Source organism: Solanum dulcamara, chromosome 1 (assembly GCF_947179165.1).
Source record: "Solanum dulcamara chromosome 1, daSolDulc1.2, whole genome shotgun sequence".
In the NCBI taxonomy this organism is placed as follows: domain Eukaryota; kingdom Viridiplantae; phylum Streptophyta; class Magnoliopsida; order Solanales; family Solanaceae; genus Solanum; species Solanum dulcamara.
Window position 1 is genome coordinate 82,615,179 of NC_077237.1, and position 22,062 is coordinate 82,637,240.

Below are 22,062 nucleotides of genomic sequence, written 5' to 3' on the forward strand. Positions count from 1 at the left end.
GTCTCGTGGACTAAATCACAACTCGGTTTCGTTAAGCTGAACACTGATGGAAGCGCGTTGGGTAATCCGGGGGCAATTGGGGGGGTGGCATCTTAAGAGATCATATGGGTAGATTCATCTTCGCCTACGCCATACCGTTAGGGGAGGGAACCAACAATCAAGCCGAACTAGAGGCGGCAGTTTATGGGCTTAAATGGTGCATTCAACAGGGCTTTCAGCACGTTATCCTAGAAGTCGACTCGGAGTTGATCACTAAATGGATCAATCATCAGACGAAACCTCCATGGAGCCTTCATCGGATAACTCATGACCTTGTTGATATTTCCGAATTATTTGTTTTCTTTTCTTGCAAGCATGTATACAGGGAGGCAAACTTCACTGCGGATGCTCTCTCCAAGCACAGTCACACTCTTACCACTCCAGGTCACTACACCACCCTCCAGCAGCTACCTCGGGGTACACGAGGATACTACATGCTAGATAGAGCCGGCCTACCTAGCTTTAGACGGAGGAAGACCAAAAGGATTAAGAAGCCTCCATGATCTACTACTAGTGTTGCAGCATTGGATTGAGCGCCCAATTGCAGTGTTTGTCTCCATGCTATATTTTTAGCCATGTTATTTGATGATCCTCGTTGACGCTAAAATTTTGTTGTATATAGCTTTTATGAGGATTCATCCCCAGTTTTATTTAGATTTTTCCTTTATTTTATGTAAAGGGCGAGTCTCCCTTATTTATGCTTTCCTAGTTTCTGTGTATCGAGAGGAGTCCTCTTCTTTAGGTGCATAGTTTCTAGGTTTCCTTTTCGTGTGTCTGTATCGGGGATGAGTTGGCTGACCTTAGTAGGATGACCGACTTATGAACCACCATAGGATTGGAGGTTAGGTTTATGTCCCCCTCTGTGTATTTTTCTGTTTTATGTATAATAAGGCTTGGGGGTGTGCGGCTCAACCCCTGGCTGTGCACGAGAGGTGGGAGCCTCGTGTAGGGTCTGTTCCCGTAAAAAAAAAAAAAAGGCAAAAGCCGGCCTGATTTAGATGTGTTAATAATTCACTTATATTATTAATTAAGCTTAGTTTAACCTGCTTAATTCAACTCATTTTAAAATTGGAATGATGTACTGTCTAACTTGATGCATGAAAAATTTAAATATTTTTAAAAAGATAATATAGTTTTATTAGATACTCAAATAAATTATAAGAAAATAAATGTTGAATCTAGAACTAAGTAAAATTGGACAAATTGAATTATAATCCGATTTTTAATTTATTTTGACTCAATTTATTTCAGTCCAAATAATATTTAAACTTATCAATAATTAATTCATTTATTAATTTAATTCATTTAATATTTTAAATTCAACTCAACTCGTTCATTTGAACTCCTAAATTTGGTGATATGCATTTCCCTCTCTCTCTTACATTTTCTTCTACAATTCTCTATCTTAGCAACTATGCATGCATGTGTGAATATATCTTTTTCCCAACCCCTCTTGTTACTCATGGTTACTTGTGTATCGACAACATTAATAATCATATTTACTTTTTTTTATAGGCTTTGGTGGGTTTCTTGGTACCATATTTAGTTATGCACAATTTATTAGCGATGAAATTCGTAGTTAATTTCAATTTTTTAAATTGTGAATGCCATCTCCTTATGAGTTCTCATGTTCATTTGGCACCATAATCTGGACTCACTTGCTTTGACTATCTTTTTTTTTTCTTTCTTGTTTTGGTCTCATGATTAATCCTTTCAAACGAATTTAACTTTTATATATATTGAATACACCTGTGACATGTTATAAAAAGTTACATTAAATCGATTGATGACATAAAACTATTTATATTACCTATATAAGTTAAAGTCAAATTCAATATGTCAAAGATGTTTGATGGATTGGATGAGCTACTACCATGACTTCTAACTCGTAGGACCATCTCTTATCTGCTTTAATTTCTTCTTCTTTTTTCTCTATCAAGTAGAGGCAGAGCTACAAGTTCATTGTCGGATTCGATAGAATTCAGTAGCTTTAGTCCAAATTCTATATTGATTGAGATAATTTTAATTATTATCTACATCTAATTGCTTTTCTAGCTGGGGCTTGTGATCACACCAATAAAATTTGTCTATAATTAGGTGAAGAAGCTTGTTATTCAAATTCAAACAATTCAAGACTTGACATCTCAATAAGTTGATTGGAATAATTTATTACTCGTACAAAAAGCAAAATACTCAAGTATTAATAGAAGCTTAAACGAAATGATTGTATAAATATGTTTATTTTCCCCTCATGGTTAGAATTTCAAATACTCTAGTTATTGAAGGAGATTGTAAAACCTTGAATGGATAATAATATATATACGTACTAAGATCATTTCCCTCTTCTCAGTTTTGATGAACATAGTTTTTTTTTTTACTGCTTATGTTGGTGAGAGATAATAGGTACTCGTTGAAATTAGTCTCTCTCTCTATATATATGTGCGCATACTGACTCAAACATTACGATTATTAAAGAACATGTGAAGGTCATTCAGCAAAAACCATTGCTAGGTTATTGAGCAGAAACAAAGCTAGATCATTAGCTATGGTGTCGGACGAATCCAATAGTTTTGTTTAGATCATGTATTTATATTAAAAAATTGATTAAATATGTAGTTGTGATCCCAATAAATAAGACAAGTTATGAATTTAATAAATAATTTAAAATTTATAAATTTCATATTTTGACTCAAAATAAAAAAAATGATAATAATTACGCGTTGCATGTGCTAATTTGTCGGCAAAGAGAAGTCAAAAAGGGGATATATAGGAGTCACTGTAATATACTAGTCAAACACTCACCTTGTTTACTAAAATATTAACCAATTTGTGGAAACCCTCTGTGGGGTTTAAGTTCACAAATGACTTCCAAACAATAAGTTAAGCCTTATAAGCAAGACTTAAATCAAGAACTTTATAAGTTATGTCCTATGAATAAGACTTGACACTACTATATTGTGTCTTGATTTATCATATTCTTTATAACTCTTGCCTTTTAGTCCAAGGATTTTCAAACGATGAGTTAAGCTATATGGGAAAGATTTAGACCAAGAACTTTACAAGTTACACCTCATGGGCAATACTTGACACTACTACATTGTGTTTTGGTTTATTATATGCCTTATAACTCTTGCCTTAGTCCAAGGACTTCCAAACAACAAGTTAAGCCCTATAGGCAAGACTTAGACCAAGAACTTCACAAATTATGCCCCATGGGCAAGACTTGACACTACTACATTGTGTTTTGATTTATAGAGCATTACGCTAAGAGGCAAGAGTTATAAAGTATATGATAAATCAAAACACAATTTAGTAGTGTTTGAGTCTTGCCCATCGAGCTTAACTTGTGAAGTTCTTGGTCTAAGTATTGTTTCTAAGGCAAAAGTTATAGAACATCTCAGAAATCAAGACACAATAAGACAACGTCAACTCTTGCCCCTGGGACATAACTTGTTCTTTGAAAGTTTTTGGACTAAGTATTGTCTTTAAAGCAAGAGTTATAGAGTATCTCATGAAATTTCAATGTGTGTGTGTATATATATATATAATTTTTATATATTAAATTTAAAATAGTAAATATGAAAAAAAAATGTCTTGAACCTTAACATTTGAATCTAGGGATCATTTTAATTTAAAAGAAGTGCAAAATGTATAAAATGGATAAATTTGTTTAGTTCCATAATTAAAAGAAAGAAAGAAAGAAAGAAACGAAAAAAATAAAGATAAGCAAAAAAAAAGAGAAAAAAATAAAAGAAAAAGGAAACAAAGTAAGAAAGAAAGAAAGAGAAAGAAAAAAATGTAAGAAAAAAAGAAAGGAAAAGAAAATAAAAGGCAGATCAGAATCCCTAAATTTGTCATCTTTTATTTGGTGTACACTCAAACTTTGTGTTGGCTTAATTACTTTCCGAACTTGGTAATTTGATAGTCACGGCCCCCTTGAATGCTGGCAACTCATGGATGTGTAATACATGCGCTGCAACATGGATTTTTTTGTTCATATGGCTTTTTTTAGAATAAAATATATATTTTTACCTTTTTAAGTCCATTAATTATTTAATCATCTTTTCAAGGCCAATTTTGTATTAAAAAAAATTGAAACAATGATATTTTGACTATATTTTTTTTATGTGGCTAAAGATAATGATATTTTAATCAAGACCAGAAAGAAAAAAAATACACAGTTAGAAAGAATAATTGTTGTATCTAAAGAAGAACTCAATAAAATTTTAACAAAATATTTTATTTATTTGGCCCAAAAAAGGAACAATGCACAATTGAAATAAATAAACTTTGCATGAAGAAAATACACATTTTTTTTAAAAAAATATCTGTTTAAATTTCTTTATTTTGGCTAAACCTTCTCTTAATATGGATAAAATAAATAAAGTTCCAATTAAATTTTGTAAATTTGGATCGTGAAAAATAAAAGAAATATATATCAACAAATAATCATTACATCTAAAAAAGAATTAAAATACATTCAAAATAAAATGTGCAATGTATATTAAAAAAAAGTATAGAGAAATACGATTGAAACAAATAAATCATTATATTGATTATGTGGCATTTAATAGTTGAAAATATCCACTTGGAAGCTGGTTTTTTTTATTTTTCTTCCCTCTCACGCGACTAAAAGAGAGTGCATTCATGCTCTTTGTCATATCAGCATTCAGGGGAGCCGCGACTATCAAATTACCAAATTGAGGGAGGTAATTAAGCCAGCACAAAGTTTAGATGTACACCAAATGAAAGTCGAGAAATTTAGGGGGGTTCTGATCTATTCTGCTAAAATAAAAAGGAGAAAAACGTGACAAAAAAGACAAAAACGAGGAAAAAAAAGAGAGAGAAAAGGAAAAAAATAACTTTTTTAATTTCATTTAGTTATCAAAATACAAGCTTTCTTTATTTTGTTTGGTTTGAAGAACAATTTTATCTAAGAAATTTTCATTAAATGAATAGAGAGCATTTTTGTAAGATTTGTCTTACGAGGGACAAAATGTCAAGACCACCCCATTTGTGAACTTAACCCATCAAGATCAGCATTATATTTAGCATGAAATTGGCTTTTTTCAAACAATCCACAGAAAGTCTACCAAGTTCAACACAACTCCAACAGTATATGAAAACCAACAAAAGATCTGCCATTGCTCAATAGATACTTGAGCAAACAGAAAGCAATATGATCATGATAGAAGCAAGAACATTATGAATTGAACAAACAACAAGAAACACTATAAGATGAATATCTTATTACTTGCAAATTGACATAAAAAACAACCCATTACTGGTTGTGGATGCTATTCAATGAAATATATCCTTTGAGAACGAATTCTGATATTCCCCATTATGCAAATTTCTATAAAAACCAAGGAAATATAGTTTTAAGTCGCCAAAAGCAACAAAATCGATTTCAATTGCTTCTGTTTTGTTGAACCCATTGCAAAATATAATAATACACATGGACCAACATGTTCAAAGATGATCGCAGATGGCATTCGTGAACTCAGTTGTTGATGCGGTGCCTCCAAGGTCGCCTGTTCGGTACTTTCCCTCTGCAATTGTTTTTAGGATGGCATCTTGGATACGATCAGCTTTATCATGAAGCTCTAGATGACGAAGCATAGAGACAGAACTCAAAAGCAAAGCAGTTGGATTCGCCAAATTCTGCAGACATAATTTTGGATCAACACAGAGCAATTAATACGAAAAAATAGGGGTGGGCATGCCCCTAATGAATGGCAGAGGAAGAAGAAAGTGAACCACCTTTTAAAAACCGAATCTCACTGAACAACTGGCATCTAAAACCAACCACATATTTTGGACAAAGAGTACCTTTGGCGGCATATTATATTATGGATGTGTGTATAGCATACACTGTTTACATCCTCATTTCATAGTCCAATTAAGTGTGGTCTTCATCATAAACACCAAAAGAAATTCAGCTAAAGAATCCTCTAATTAAGACCAGAAAATATTTCTCAGTTGCTTCTCATTCAACATTCAGTTCTATAATGGGGGAAAAACAGGGACCTAGGATCCAGAAAAGGAAAAAGAATGAAAAAAAAGAGAAAAGAAAAGGGGCAGCTTGGTACACAAAGCATTCCATCTTAACGTAGGGTCTGGAGCACAGCCGCACACAAAAGGGTGTAACGCAGGCAGCCTACACCAACACAAGCATCACTGGCTGATTCCACGGAGTGACCTATAGGTCACATGGAGACAACTTTAATGTTGCTCAGAACTCCCTTTGTTCCAAGAAAAGGGACAACAGTAAAAAATTATTCTCTATTCTTGGTGTGTAAGGAAAGCAAAACACAAACCTGGCAAGAATAATAATGTTAAGTAACATACGCTTTGCTACTTCAGTAGAAGTCTAAGTTGCACCGACTTTTCATTATTGCTGCCGCACTCGTATCAACACGAGACGGGTGCGGGTGCAGGTGTAGGTGCGGGTGCGAGATACGTGTGGGATTCGATCAACCTACATCAGATACTTTGACAAAGAGTCCATGGACAACCCACATCAGATACATCAGACGGGTGCGGGATACGTGTGGGATTCGATCAATCCACATTAGATACTTTGACCAAGATACTTTTCCTCTTGGTCAATATTCATTGCTTTATGTTTCAAGCCAAACAGAGAGATGCTAAATATTCAAGTGGTTGTGTTTCGACTTATGACAGACAGTAGCAATGATATGTAAGGAAAGTTGGTGAAAGCTCTTGAATGACTTTCTTTTTCTTTTCTGAGAGGAAGAATATCTTTATCTTTATAACTATACTTTTATAATATTGAATATTTTTAGCAGAATCCCCGCACCAGTATCCATACTTGGATTCGAATCCCCAAATCTTAAAATTTAGATTTTGCCGAATCCGACTCTAGGATTAGCATCCGTCTCGGACACCCACAGGTAGAAGCACACATGCAAGGATGTACATTTGTTAATTAGGTGCCACAGATGTTAGTAAAAGGTTTTATGGCTGCCCACTTCACTTCATCTTGTCATAGAGGTAAACAGTAGGGATGGCAATTTGGTTGGGAGGTGGGGGGGAAGGTGGGGGTGAGGACTGTTATCCATTTTAGTTCTTTTTCATCAATGTATTAGTTAGTTGTTTGTTGATCTCCTTAGAAATCAACAAACACTTAAAAATCTCTGGGGTTTTTTTCAAATAGGACTGGACTATACTATCCTTTTAGGAAATATAAACAAACATAAATTGTTTTTACAAAGCTTCTGGAAAAACATTTCTTTAAAAAAATGAAAAAATTGTTCAAGGGTTCAGATTTTTCACTATTCCAGCTACAGTACCAAGTAGCAAAACAGTACTGATACAGAAACCTTCAAATTTTCTCAATTTTCTCTTAAAATTTGAACAAGGCTAATTTTCAGATGAGGATGTGCATCACAAAAAAATGAAAAATTGTTCAAACAGAGTGTCTGTCTTTTCATAAAATAGGTTAATTTATTAGGTGCCCTCATCAGTTTCCAACTTATCCATAACCTATATCACCATCTCTTGAGCAGATTTTATCCCAACTCTATACAACAATAGGCCTAGTGTAATCTCACAAGTGAGGTCTGGGGAATGTGGTGTGTACACAGCCTTACCCCTACGTTGAGAAGGTAGAGAGGTGGTTTCAATACATCCTTAGCTCAAGTAAAGCATAACAAAAATCACGTATGTAAAACAAATATAGTAGTGAAGAATCCACACCGAAAACAATGGAGAAGAGAACAGTAGCAACAAGAAGTCGTATAATAACTGAAGTAAATGAGGCACTAAAATTGAAGAATAAGATAGTACGAGAGTAATAAAAACAATATTGATAAGGAACCAAACAACGCTCGACTACCTACAAACATTCTATCCTAATCCTCGACCTACAAATCTTCCTATCTAGAGTTATGTCCTCAGTAAACTACATATGTGTTTTATCCTATCTAATCACCTATCCACAATACTTCTTCGGCTTACCTTACCTCTCCTCATACCCACTATAGTCAACCTCTCACACCCCTTTACTAGGACATGTATGTACGTACCTCCTCTTTACATGCCCAAACCATCTCAATCTTACCTCCCTCATCTTGTCCACCAAGGAGGTCATTCTCACCTTGTCATAGATATCTTCGTTCATAATTATATTTCCCCTAGTATGTCCACACATTCATTTCAACATTCTCATTTATGTTTTTTTAATCTTCTGAACATACGAGTTCTTGACTGGCTGACACTCCACTTCAAACAACAAAGTTGATCTGACCACCACTTTATAAAACTTACCTTTAAGGGTTGGTAGCACATTTTTATCACACAAGACACCGGATGTGACCCCTCATTTCATCCACCCCGCTCCAACATGATGTGTAACATTCTCGTCAATCTCTCCATTTACTTGGATTATTGACCTCAGATTCTTGAAAATTCCTCTCTTGGAGACGACTTGTGTATCGATCCTCACTTCCACATTTGTCACGTGAATAACGTCACTAAACTTGCACTCCATGTATTCCATCTTAGTCATGCTCAACCTGAATCTTTTAGACCCTGGGGTCTATCTCTAATCCTTCAGACTATCCTGAACTCTGCCGCGTGTCTCATCAATCAGAATTCAGAACCATGTCATCTGCTGACATATACCATGGCACCTCTCTTTGGATATGTTGTGTCAGTTCATCCGTCACCAAGACAAATAAAAATGGGCTAAGAAATCCATATTTGCGTCTCAAAAAACGCATCCAACAACTTTCAGTCTAAAGATTGACCAACTCAAGAATACATTTCTGCTACTTGATGCCATGCTTCAGTAACAGCTTTCAAGATGTTTAAACAACGAAGATTCTTTTAAGACTTAAGTAGATTGTGAATGACAACTACAATTGCTTTTGGAATTCTATGGTAGAGAAAAAAACCAAGCATGATTTAACATATAATTAATAAGTGAAGAGCCCAAAAAGTTACTAAAATCAGTAGTTATAGTGAGATGCAGGAGAATCTCTATAAATGCCAGTTGACAGAGGTCAGGGATACATTAGGTATCCAACTAGTTAAACCAAATAATCTTTTTCTATATATACTTGAATTTTTGTAATAACATATTAACTATTAATAGAATATGTGAAAAATATACATTGACAACCATGCATACAAATGTGTCAACAATAACGCCAGTAGATTAATACTTCATGGTTATGTGCTACCTGTCAAAACAATGCTTATACACACACACACACACACACACACACACACCTATCGCATTGACACTTAACATAATAGCAGGCCTCAAACTGCAGCAAAGATCTGAGATCCAGCTTTTTCGAGATCATATTATGGTTTTCATCATAACAAAATAAGAGAGCAGTTTTACCAGTAATACCCAATAGCAATCAGCTGCTAGAAGACTAGTAATAACAGCATCTTAATTTCAAGAAATTATTAGTCAGCAAGGATTTCTACTCCTTGGAAAGAAAATGTTACAGGATGTCTTTCTAGAGGAAATCCATTTAAAGAAATACAGCACTAACAACCACATGCATGAAGACATAAATCATACATGCCCAATGAATTATAATTCTATTGTTGCACACGCAGAAAATATCGAAGATTCAGAATAATGATTAATAATCAGTTGCAACCCAAAAACGGTATTTTACAAGCTCAGCCCAAGATAGACAAAGGTTCAAGCAACAGCAACCTGAAAGAAAAAAAAAAGGGCAGCCCGGTGCACTAAAGCTCCCGCTATGCGCAAAGTCCGGGGAAGGGCCCGACCACAAGGGTCTATTGTACGCAGCCTTACCTTGCATTTCTGCCAAATTCTATTGAAATCTGCACTGATCAACAATAAGTTGAGTCAAAAAACTGAACGCAATATATAAGTTAGGCCCCATTTGTTTGTACTTAATAATGAAGATCTTAATCTTAGTCATTCAAATCTCAGTCAATAAGTTTGTTTGTCCTTAAGGTCGGAATCTTAATCATTAAGTGCGCTTACTTGTTTATCCTTAAAGTCGGAATCTCAATCATTAAGTGCTCTTATTTTTTCCTTCTAGATAGATCGATCAATAACAGAGTCTTAATATCATTAAGATGTTTATTCAAAGAATTCTACAAAGATGGCGGTTCTTCAATTCCATCCATTCATTGTTACCACCATCACCCACCACTCCCAACTACCCCATTGTTACACTCCATTATCAACTACCACCATACCCAGCCACAACGGCACAACCCCCAGCATTGCCAATCCTTATAATCAGTCATCACCATCACTAGCTACCATTTGCAATCATCACCGTCAACCACCATTACCACAACTACCATCCTTAGTCAACACTATATAATGCCAACCACCATCACCATTCACCATCATTATGAGTCACTGCCATACCACAACCACCATAGTTTACCACTACTACCCCCCACTATCACCACTAGCTGCTACCCACAAAACCACCATTAGTCAAAACTACCTCCAATTGACACCTACAACCATCACCGCCACTGCTAGCCACCACCAACAGATGTATAATTTATTAAAAATATTTTATTCATATAATATTAGAATTCAGTATTTCATTAAATTTTATATTTATTATTTTTTAAATAAAGGCAAATTTTATGCATTCAAATGTTGCAGAAACAAACAATATTAATTATTTAGTAATTCGATCTCAACACAACATCTTAATATTCGGATGAGTATTCAGATTCAAACACATGTCTTAATGCACATCTTAACATTCAAATGTGTATTAAGATTCAAATGTTTTACTCTTAATAAAAACAAATGAGGCCTTGGAGTCTCATTACCTTTTGCAGGCATGTTGATATGCACAAAGCATACATTACACAACACTACCCAAAAGCCAACTTACCATTAGACTTAGGTCTCTCAGTTTTATTTATTTTTATCACTTTAAGAGTAAATTATACTAAACATCCCTATAATATGACTATGTTGTAAATACGGCACCATGATTCTAATCCAAGTACTTAATACCCTACCTTCATATTAGTCAACACCATTTAAAGAAGAATGTAACAAAAAGTCCAAACTAACCTGTGCAACACCGCAGGCCTACATAGATTTTCCATATTCTAATCCTCAAAGAAGATTGAATATGGCAAGTGACTAATAAAGTGGAGGAAACAACAATAAGGTAGACAAACACCGCTACACTGAGCTTTTTTTTACCATCTTATTTATCAGCATAATACTCAAACAAAGATAACACAGAGAGACTGTCAAAATTTGAGAAGTATCAAAATCAAAGAGGTATTATGCAAGTTTCTAAGCACTGGGGTGTGGGATTTTAAAATTGTTAGACTTTGGAATGTTCTATTAGTTCCAGAAATTTATGTTAACAAATTATGTTCCTGGTTAAGAACACTGAATAAATTCAACTTCAGTTTTGCTTTCTAAGAAATTAGTTAATGCCCCCTCCCCTTCTTTCTGAGATTCTTTTGCTTTGAAATTTGAAATTATATGAAGTTGTTTAGTATCTTAATTGCTTGGCAAACCCGGGATTTGGTATAGAGTCATGTGACATTTTGCACCATGTTTCTTTCAAGGAACAATTGGATTGCAATGACGACCAATACATTTAGCTTTTGGGCAATCTAGAGGAAGTTAACAAGGTTGTGGGCTTGAGAATCTGATCCTCTTCTATTGAGGGCAGTAATTGAGCATCCTTATTATTATTATTTCTCATTTTTATGGGATGTAATGGTAAAATTTTGTTTCATGTGCATCAAGCTGAAGACTTTTTTTTTTTAATTTAAATAAAAAACTGAAGACTGCACATAAACTCGCTAACAAAATGATTTGTATTGGGGTAAACTGACTCAAAATCTATATTTATTTGTATTAGTAATAAATTGTACTCCCTCCGTCCCATTTTATGTGGCACTGTTTGACTTGGCATGGTGTTTAAGAAAAAAATAAAGACTTTTGAAACTTGTGGTCTAAAACAATTCTTAGATATTTGTGTAGTTGTAAATCATTTCATTAAGGGTAAAAGGTAAATTTCAAAGTTAAATTGTTTCTAGCTATAGTAAAGTGGCATCCTTTTTGGAACGGACTAAAAAGGAAAGGGTGTCACACAAAATGGGATAGAGGGAGAAACTGTTATTCCTATTGTTGCTTATCTACCAAGGAATATGGGTGATGTTTCTAAACAGAGCAACATTTGGAAGTCAGCATGAAAATTGTATGGGAGGAAAGAAGAATGGAAGGAAGTAAGAAAGAGAGGAAGGGAGAGTTGCAGAAAGGAGAGAAGTAGAGGTGATTCCAGAAAAAAATTTCTCTTTCCCCTTTTGCAGTCTTCTTTATTTATTAGTGCAGTGATATGTATTATGAAGGAACAAAAAATATTAATAGATCATTAACGATGTTAATTTTTGCATAGGATTTTCATTGTATAAGAATATTAAGTGTTCCATTTTTTTTTAAAAACGAGGGGTGTATTTGAAACTGAGTCACATTACAAGGATGTTTTAGGTATAATTTACTCTATAGTTTACTTTTCATTCTCTTTCAGGGTGTGACCGCTAACTATGTGATGCAGATGTGTAGATCATCTAAATACATACTCCTGTGGTGGTTGAAAAAATGAAGAGTTCGGGAGCTTTGTCAATATTGACAATCCGGTGGGTACAACTTTCACTAGACCCTTCGGGAGTGAAAACTTCTGATACCATCTGCTCGTTATATAATACACAACTCTCTTCAAAGTTCGAAGGATGAGATGTCATTTCAAGTAGACAATATATTCCTTAAAAGCTCAAGGCTAGAAAAGGTGAAGCACAAAAATCTTGCTCATGCTTCATTAAAGGGAGTTTTGATAATATATTACGAAGAAGACATGCAAGTACAACAAAACAATAATTTTGCCTAAATCCTAAACATGAATGCACGCAAGTGCTGGGTCAAAAATGTTACCATCGTATCTAGTGGGGCATAATTTCCAGTATTCAGAACAACAAAAAAAAAAACAATCTTCTCATTTTATCAAGCTGTCATATTTGAAACTATTTCTTGTTATTAAGTCATACACAAAAGGCACTAACTTTGAATCATTCAAATCAGCACACCAAGGGATAAGTACACAAATGTGCAATTTAGATGGATGATTAGATGGTTAGATAGTAACAGATGGTAGTCTAAAAACACAGATTTTTAGCTACATTTTGCCCTTTATTTAGTATGCCTTAATCATGTTTGAGCTATAATAGTACTTATACTTATTAAATGAGTTTTATTGTGTAGGAATTGATTCCGAGCTAAAGAGCACTTTTGGAGCTAAAATTGATACTTTGTTACTTCGAAATCTGAGTAGAAAAGTCTATGAAATTTAACCATGGTCGAGGACATAAGTTGGTTGTAGTGTATTCTAGTTCTCAATCCTTTTTGATGATGTGTTTCTTTTCAATAATGGAGTAGTTTTTCTTAGGGTTTTGACTGACACGGTGTTTTGAACATCATTCGTGGATTTGACTCGTTTTATTGTTTGAATTTGTTAATGGAGTTTGAATTGAATTGCAGAGTTATTTACTATTTTATTTAATCAAAAGAGGAATAGTTTGGTGAATATATTTGGATTATCTTGTTTTTTATAAACTGGTAAGGCTGAATTCTTCAGCATTAAGGGCATGATGGCCACCATATTTCCATTATCTTGTTTGGTTTTAATTGGTGTTTCTTCTAAGTAATCGGAAGAGCTTTTTGAATTATTGGTTGAACCAAGAAAGGAAAATATTCAGAGAGACATTTTCCTTGAGACAAAACATTAACGTTTTCTTGCATATATGTCCACAGGGCATTTCATTAGTTTATTGCGTAGAGATCAAGTATATTCGAAAGAAGAATCTTAACTTCAAGAATAAACTAATCAACGGTTGAATTTGTCAGAATCAATAGAACCTTAGAAGTAAATCTTAAACAGAGTTAAATCACAAATAACTATCTTGCACCTGTCTTGTAAATTACCCTTACTTCTCAAATTGATAATTAAATTTTGTTGCTCAACTCTCAATTTACGTGTGATACTAATTTACAAGTTAAGTTGGATATTTGTGGTTTATAACCATCCCAATCCAAAATAATTTATTCTCATAAATAGCATTAAGCCAAGAATATTTGAACATTGTTTGAACCAATCCCTTGGAGACGATATTTTTCTATACTATTGTTGACGCACTGCAAGCTTATTTTATAGTGTGTTTTGCACTCATCAGTATCAAAGAAAACTAATCATCAATATGTATCGATTGTGCATTAATTATTGCAAATAAGATTGAAGGACATCCTAACAACCTAAATGGAAAATACTCTTCTTATACTCCCACATTAATAGATTGCAAGCTGATTTAGCACACCCGATGTGAGGGCAAAACTACATCAAAAAAGTAAATAATAGTAACTACAGCTATGAACAATATAACTAGGAAACGTAAAGTTACGTTTTTTAGATAAAGATAGGAAATATAAACCATATACTACACATACATATGTGTATATACGGGCACATGCACACACACACATATATAGGCACATATAAATAAATGTGAGTGTGTGTAAGTTGAATGGAGTAAAATATAAATAAAAGTTGAATAGAGTTAAATATATATAATAGTTGAATGGGGTGAAATATAAGTGTTTGAAAATCATTGAATCACTATTTTATTTAACATCAAAGTTAAGAAATGACACAAAAATTTGACTTCTATTTGGGGAGTGATACAAGAAGATAACCACCCAATAGTTGATTGAACTTGGTAATAGTTGATGGTTAAATGAGATTCTGATTACAGAAACATCAGGCTATAAGAGTAAAGCAATATTCTCATGGGACATGATATCCTATATGAATACAAACCTTTCCGGCAATATCAGGTGCTGAACCATGCACGGCCTCAGCAAGAGCAATACCTCCCTCGCCAATATTGCAACTGCAGGAGAAATCATCTTTAGGAAAAAAAAGAGACAAAATGAACTCAAATGGGACATCAGATAGGTATAACGAAAAAAAGAAGGCATACCTTGGAGTTAAGCCCAAACCACCAATCAAACCAGCACAAAGATCACTGATTATGTCACCATACAGGTTAGGCATCACCAGAACATCAAAAAGTGCTGGATTTTTCACAAGCTGTATGCATGAAAAGGAAGTATGTTAATTCACCACAAAATTCTAGATGGTATTTATGAAACTTTAAGATGAGGCTTGGTCCAATACTGTTAAAACATTTCATTGAACTTATTCTAAGTTGTTCATTAAGATGAACATGTATAAGACTGGAGTCGCAATAAAGTGGTTGGTCTTTGATCATACCATCATACAGCAATTGTCAATGACAACTTCCTCATACTTTATCTCAGGGTACTTCTCCGCGACCTCTCGGCAACACTGGACAAGAAGAAAGAGAGTCAACACCATAGTGATGGTTTATAAAACATATAACTATAAGGAGACACCAGAAATAAGGATAGACCTTAAGAAAAAGACCGTCTGTCTTTTGCATGATGTTGGCTTTGTGAATTGCAGACACTCTCTCTCTTCCATGGGTCTTGGCATAGTGAAATGCATACTCTGCAACCCTTAAACTTGCTTGACGGGTGATGATCTTGAGACTTTCAACCACACCCCTTACTACCTGATACCAAATGCAAATGAATTTGAATATCTCAAGAAATAAGCGATTTTCTATTAAAACTATATATAGAAAGATACGTACTTGATGTTCAAGACCACTGTACTCTCCTTCAGTGTTCTCTCTAATAGTGATGAGATTCACATCATCGTAGCGAGTCTTATATCCAGGTAGGCTGTAGCAAGGTCTAACATTGGCATATAGATTTAACTCCTTCCTCAATGTAAGGTTCAAGGAACGATGGCCTTTTCCAATAGGAGTGGCCATTGGCCCTTTCAAACCAACCTTATTCCGTCTCACTGATTCAAGACTTTCCCATGTTAGAAAGCTGTTCGTTCTAGGGTCTATCTCCTTCCCCACATAGTGTTCTTCCCATTCAATTGGTACCTCAGCAACCTTGAATATCTGTAGTTTGTAATAGGATTTAGCAATTTATTACCCCAGATTTAATGAAGTAACAGAAAGCTTAGCTCCAAGGGAAGCCAGAAGCGGATATAGAGTATCAGTACTGAGTTCATTTGAACCCTGTGCTTCTGACAGAGAGCATATACCTATGTTTAAGACTTCACGAAAAATGCAGCAAATAGTAGATACGAACCCATGATTTTAAAATATAGTTGGGTCAATGCTAAGAACCTTAAAAGTTGAACCCTTAAAACTTAAATCCTGGATTCATCTCTAAGGGAAGCACATCCACCATCAGCTTCCATTATTTATTTCTTTATTTATCAAGGTAATTTTCATTCATTTAGCATCCAGAAGATGCAAAATGATTAAAAATCAACTTTCATTTGTGGACAGTCTAGAAGAAAAATGTCGAGCAAAATAGCAGAATTCAACCAACCATAATGCCCGTGAACCTCCATGCAGGATTAGCAGAAGAACTCTTTGTCACACATCTTAGTACAATTAATAAGGACAGGATATTTACTTGTCCATTCCATTCCTAAATGATTCGATTTGCTAATAAGAACATCCGAAACATAATCAACAAGGAACTTAGCATGTCATTTCATCCAAAACAAAAAAGAGAAACTATAAAGCCATGGTACCAAAAATGCATTTAATCTTCCTGCAATTATGACTTAGTATGAGTGTCAAAATAATCAAAACAACAACATACTCAATGTGACAAGTAGAGTCCGCGGAGCTTAGTCAGTACGCAGCCTTGCCCCTACCTCACAAGAGAGGTTGTTTCCAAAGGACCCTTGGCCCAAAGCACAACAACAACATACCTGTGTATTCCCACAAGTGAGGTCTTACAAACAAAAAAAAACTTGCAACAGGTGACAAGTGGAAATTTTCAACCTCTATGAGGAAAGGTTACTGCATTATCTCAAGACAGCCTTTTGTTTATCACTCGCATAAAAATAAAAAAACAAATGATGATGCTACAAAGTTTTGCTTTGTCCCAAATTCTATTTCAACATTCGGCATCAATTATGAATAGGGAGCATTTCACGAGTGCTACAAGGAGAGCTAGAGCCCAAACCGGAGGTTTAACCTACCAAGTACTATCTAATATTCATATGTGCAAATTTGTTACTACTTCCATACGGAGAAAAAAGGCTTGATGAACAGTAACACCATGTATTCGGCATCTAACTATATAATCCGCATCTAACTATATCTAGGGAAACAACAACAGAATCTAATATTCCCACCAGAAATAAACAGAAAACAGAACAAGTATTCGGCAAACTAATAAGGTAAGATATGATAACAAACATACCTGCCTGACGGACTCGGCGATCTCAGGTCCAATACCATCGCCGGGGAAAAGAGTAGCCCGGATCAAGTTGGAATTAGATTCGGAAGTGAAGGTCCGATCCAAAAACTTAATCGACGGTGCAACTGAATTACCGCGGCTTCGAAGGAGTCTTTTCGCAATCTGAAGAGCCATTGTTGATCCTTTGAATTATCGCAGTTTCATCCTTTGAATTGCAGGTAAGTAGTAAAGCTGTAAAGGAAAGAGAATATGTTTTCTATTGAATACACGTGTGAGAATACCTATTTAATTTGTATATTATATTCATCGGATATATAAAATACCTAAATAGTTAATCGAATCCAAAAATTGAAAAGAAATAAAAGTTGTGCAGAATATTTAAATGGGGTTAATCATTTGTAAACGTCGCTAGCTCATATCAAAATAATGAACATGCAAGCTTACTAAAATTAATTTCATATATTGTAAAGCTCTTTAACTCTTTTTGTTTTTTTTGGTGACTCGAACTTACAATCTTCAAATTGAAAGAGTACATAAGTTAAATGAAGAAAAGAATCATTGATGAAATAGTTATTCCAAAACTGGCGATTTTCTTCTTTTACTGATTCATTGGAACCCAGAATAATATTCAAATTCCATTTAAGAGCAAAAATGATGTTACATGAGCCTCGATTGGGCTACAAAATTGGGCCAACTTGGGAATTGATTAGTTAGTGAAAAGGCTCAGTTTTGTTTGGTCAATCTTTAGGATTTGTCAATCAAGGACCAACAAGTTCGATACTTCAAGAAATATTTTAGCAAATAGGACTTTACCAATTAGTAGGATCAATTATGACAAACTTAATGAAGTGTCCTAGACTTCTCATCTCATAAGCAAATTTAATATTGGAAAATTTACATAAATATACAATATTAAAAAAATATTTATCATCTATAGCAATAAAAAAAAATTCACTGAACACTTATAATACATTTATAATACAGTTTTAATACATATTGCAGAGAACTATTTATAAAACATATATAATACAAGTTTTATAGATAGATAATACATTTATCACATACTTTAATAGACTTATAATACATTATGTCAGTTTCTTACTATACAAACATAATATATATTTTAAAACACTTATAATACATTTATATTGTATGCATAATTCACTTTTAATACAAGTGTAGATTTATCATAATATTGCTATAAATGATAATAAATAAAAAATATTGCTAAAATCAGTAATTAATTTTTAAAAAGCACTCAATCAAGTAATTTTTCCTTTAATATATGTCCAATGGGGAATAAAAATTTTGCCCAATGACTGTTTTTTTTTTTTAGCAAAGATCATTTTTTTGAAATTTATTAAGTGAAATCAAAAGTTCAAGATTCATTACGCTAGTAATTTTATAAAATGCCCTTAAGATGCCATCAAATATGTATTCAAGTTTTTCAAATTTGTATTCAAGTTTTTTTTAGTCCTTTTGTACTAAAAAAGTAACTCACCTTAAATTGTCAAATATCTAATGATTATAGTGGGTGGAAAACTCTATAATAAATTAATACTATTATTTTACGGCCATAGTCCTTTAAAGGAGGTTTGATTGAATTCCTTGCACTCCTCCACCTTTGTCTTTGCTCTCCTTTTTTTTATATTCCTTCGTCTCAAAACTATCCGTTTTAATTTATAAAAATAGTTATTTCAAATTATTTATCATTTTAAAAATTCAAGATAAAACTAATTATCTCCTCCTCTCCCTCACCATTTTATCCCTTAATAATTTTTTTTGAAAACTATAAATATCTCAACCGAGCAAATATTTAATGAAGAGATTAAATCTTAACACATAATGAGCATAAATTACTTTAAAATAACTTTTAATTTTTTATTTTCTTAAGTAGTGTGTATAAAAAACAACAGATAATATTAGACAGAAGAAATAACTAATAAGAGAAATTTAAAGTTTACTTGCCTTTATTTGTTTTACTACCCCTCTCTAGGAACTCTCATCCTTTTTACTTCCTTAGTAACTTAATCTCATAATCTTAGAATTGGAGGTGAAAAGTATTTATCATCTGAGCAACTCTCCCTTGTTAAGCTTGCCTTGAAATTGAAGAAATTTCACCAGACTAATAAAAAAAGTCATGAATATAATTCCTATCAAACCAGGTGGTGCTACTAAAAATGGCTAATTAGTATTTGTTGGTCAGTCCACATTTGGAGCAAAACTGTAAAGATGTCAATTAGTCCATATGCCATGAATGATTGAAGGACAAGCTAACTTTTAACTATTAATGAGTGTGAAGAAATTTTTGAAATTCATTTGTTTTTAATTAGAAGTTTCGGATTTCTCTTGGTATGTTTAGTTGAATCGAATCGAATAGGTATATTTTGAGCATTTAATGCTTAAAAAAGAAAAATGTTGAGAATTATTTTTGAAAGGATTTAAGTTATGTGCATAAGTATATTGATAGTGAAATAATCTTGTTTATATAATTAGTATAATCTAACTTGTTATAACATATTATTTGCTATTTATTCTATATCGTATATTTCTAATCAATGATAATAAATAAAGTTATTTATAATTATCTTTTAATTAACCTAACGGTGCAAATATTTTAATTATCTTTTAATTGACCTAACTATGCAAATATTTTTTACGTTGTATATACGTAGAACTTAAACTCTTTTTAGAAAAATACAGGTGGCCAATTTTAACTTTTTGTCATTTTGTCCTTATCATTTTCCTGTCCTAATCCTAGCTGATAAAATTGAAATGAAATATTAAACCCCACCTAGCCGCAAATATTTTGGAAGAAATATATTCCATTTGTCATCATATTTTTTAATTATTTTTTTGGGTTATTTGTCCTAGCTATTTATATGAGAGTTGGATTCAATTAATCACGAGTAATTTTCCTAGAAAGACAAATGTGAGATGAAATTCTATTTGTAGCATAGGTACATGAATCTCAATGGTAGACTTTTACTTTAAGATTTGGTATGAAACATTATGATTTATATAAATAAAAAGTCTATCTACCCTCTTTCTTTTGTTAACTCAACTCCTTTAAAATATGTGAAAAAGAGGTATAATATTATCTAAAAATTAAAAGATTTTATTAAGTCAAATAGGTGGGCTAGCCAATTTGTATATTATCGTTTTATAAATAGATTTTGTTTTTTTTATGGATAATAATAATATATTTAGTGTAATCTTTTTAGATGGAGTCTAAGAGAATATGGTGTACGAAACCTAACTCTTATTTTGTGAAGTCTGAGAAATTATTTTAAATATTTGAATATAATTTTAATAATCAAAATCAAACTGTACAAAGAGAGATTAACCCTAATCAAGGTAACAAGACAAAGTTGTTGTAAACCTAAAATTATATTGGACCAATTCTCCATGTGTTTCTAAAATTATATTGGACCAATTCTCCATGTGTTTATAGAATTGTCTTTGTCCATTGATGTGCTTTTAACCAATCTAACAACTAGATACAATTATTAATTATTTATTATAAACAAACATGGAACATTTTCAAAAAGTTGTGGCCAACAACAACTATAGGTGTCGAGTTTAAATTTTGGGAAAATTATCTTTTTACACATATTAAGATGCTATATTTACTTTTATTCCTTACTACACCAAAAAAATTCCAAAATCCCTCTTTTTCCTTTCTCTCTCTCTCCCTCACTGATACATCCGCCTCCTCCTTCATCCTCGCCCTAATTTGCTCTAGTTAATTTAATCCTCTTCAACCGTTAATCAATTTCAAGGTTTCAACTAAGGTATATTTTAATCTTTCCTTATATGGAATTTCACTTCATCCTCATTCAATCTGATTTCTCCTAAAATTTGTATCTTTTGATTTCTTCTATAAATCTTTGAAAAATCATCTAAAATTTTTATCATTTGCTTTCTTCTGTAAATCTTTCTATTTTTGTTTCTCATACCTTCAATGATACATATGGAATCCGTTCATGGTCTCAAACATTCCAATAAAAATCAAGGAATTCTTGTTTCACCTGGTTCTGATTCGTCTTGGGAAGGTTACGACGAGGTTAGATCCAAACATCGTAATGATCCAGCAGTGATGAATAAGCTACGTGAGAAATTGAAGTCGAAAGCTACAGTTAAACATGCACCCAAAGAAATAGACAACAAGATTGAAGGGGTTACAACACGCCCTAATCTCCCAAAGGTATGGGTTCAATTAAGTTTTTTTTAGAATGAAAATTTTGTGAAGGTTTTAATGATTCTGATACATATCATTTATGTATCAGATACATAATGTCTTTTTCAAATGCAATTTTTTGGAGATTTACTATTTCTGATACAACATGTTTAAGTGTCAGTTTCTATTGTTTCAAGTTTTAATAATTCTGATACATATCATTTATGTATCAGATACATAATGTCTTTTTCAAATGCAACTTTTTGGAGATTTACTATTTCTGATACATCATGTTTAAGTGTCAGTTTCTATTGTTTCAAGTTTTAATAATTTTGATACATATCATTTATGTATCAGATACATAATGTCTTTTTCAAATGCAATTTTTTGGAGATTTACTATTTCTGATACATCATGTTTAAGTGTCATTTTCTGTTGTTTCAAGTTTTAATGA

General features: G+C 33.0%; 1 protein-coding gene across 1 annotated transcript; it reads right to left on the minus strand.

Moving 5' to 3' along the window:
* Positions 1-5,249: 5,249 nt before the first annotated feature.
* On the minus strand, positions 5,250-17,691 carry LOC129880381 (3-isopropylmalate dehydrogenase, chloroplastic). Its single transcript, XM_055954384.1, has 7 exons — positions 17,432-17,691; positions 15,784-16,104; positions 15,541-15,702; positions 15,381-15,455; positions 15,088-15,197; positions 14,925-14,997; positions 5,250-5,703 (listed from the first exon to the last, which is right to left on the minus strand). The coding sequence occupies exons 1-7, from the start codon at positions 17,600-17,602 to the stop codon at positions 5,512-5,514; spliced, it is 1,104 nt and encodes a 367-aa protein (XP_055810359.1). The 5' UTR covers positions 17,603-17,691; the 3' UTR covers positions 5,250-5,511.
* Between the last annotated feature and the right edge of the window lie 4,371 nt (positions 17,692-22,062).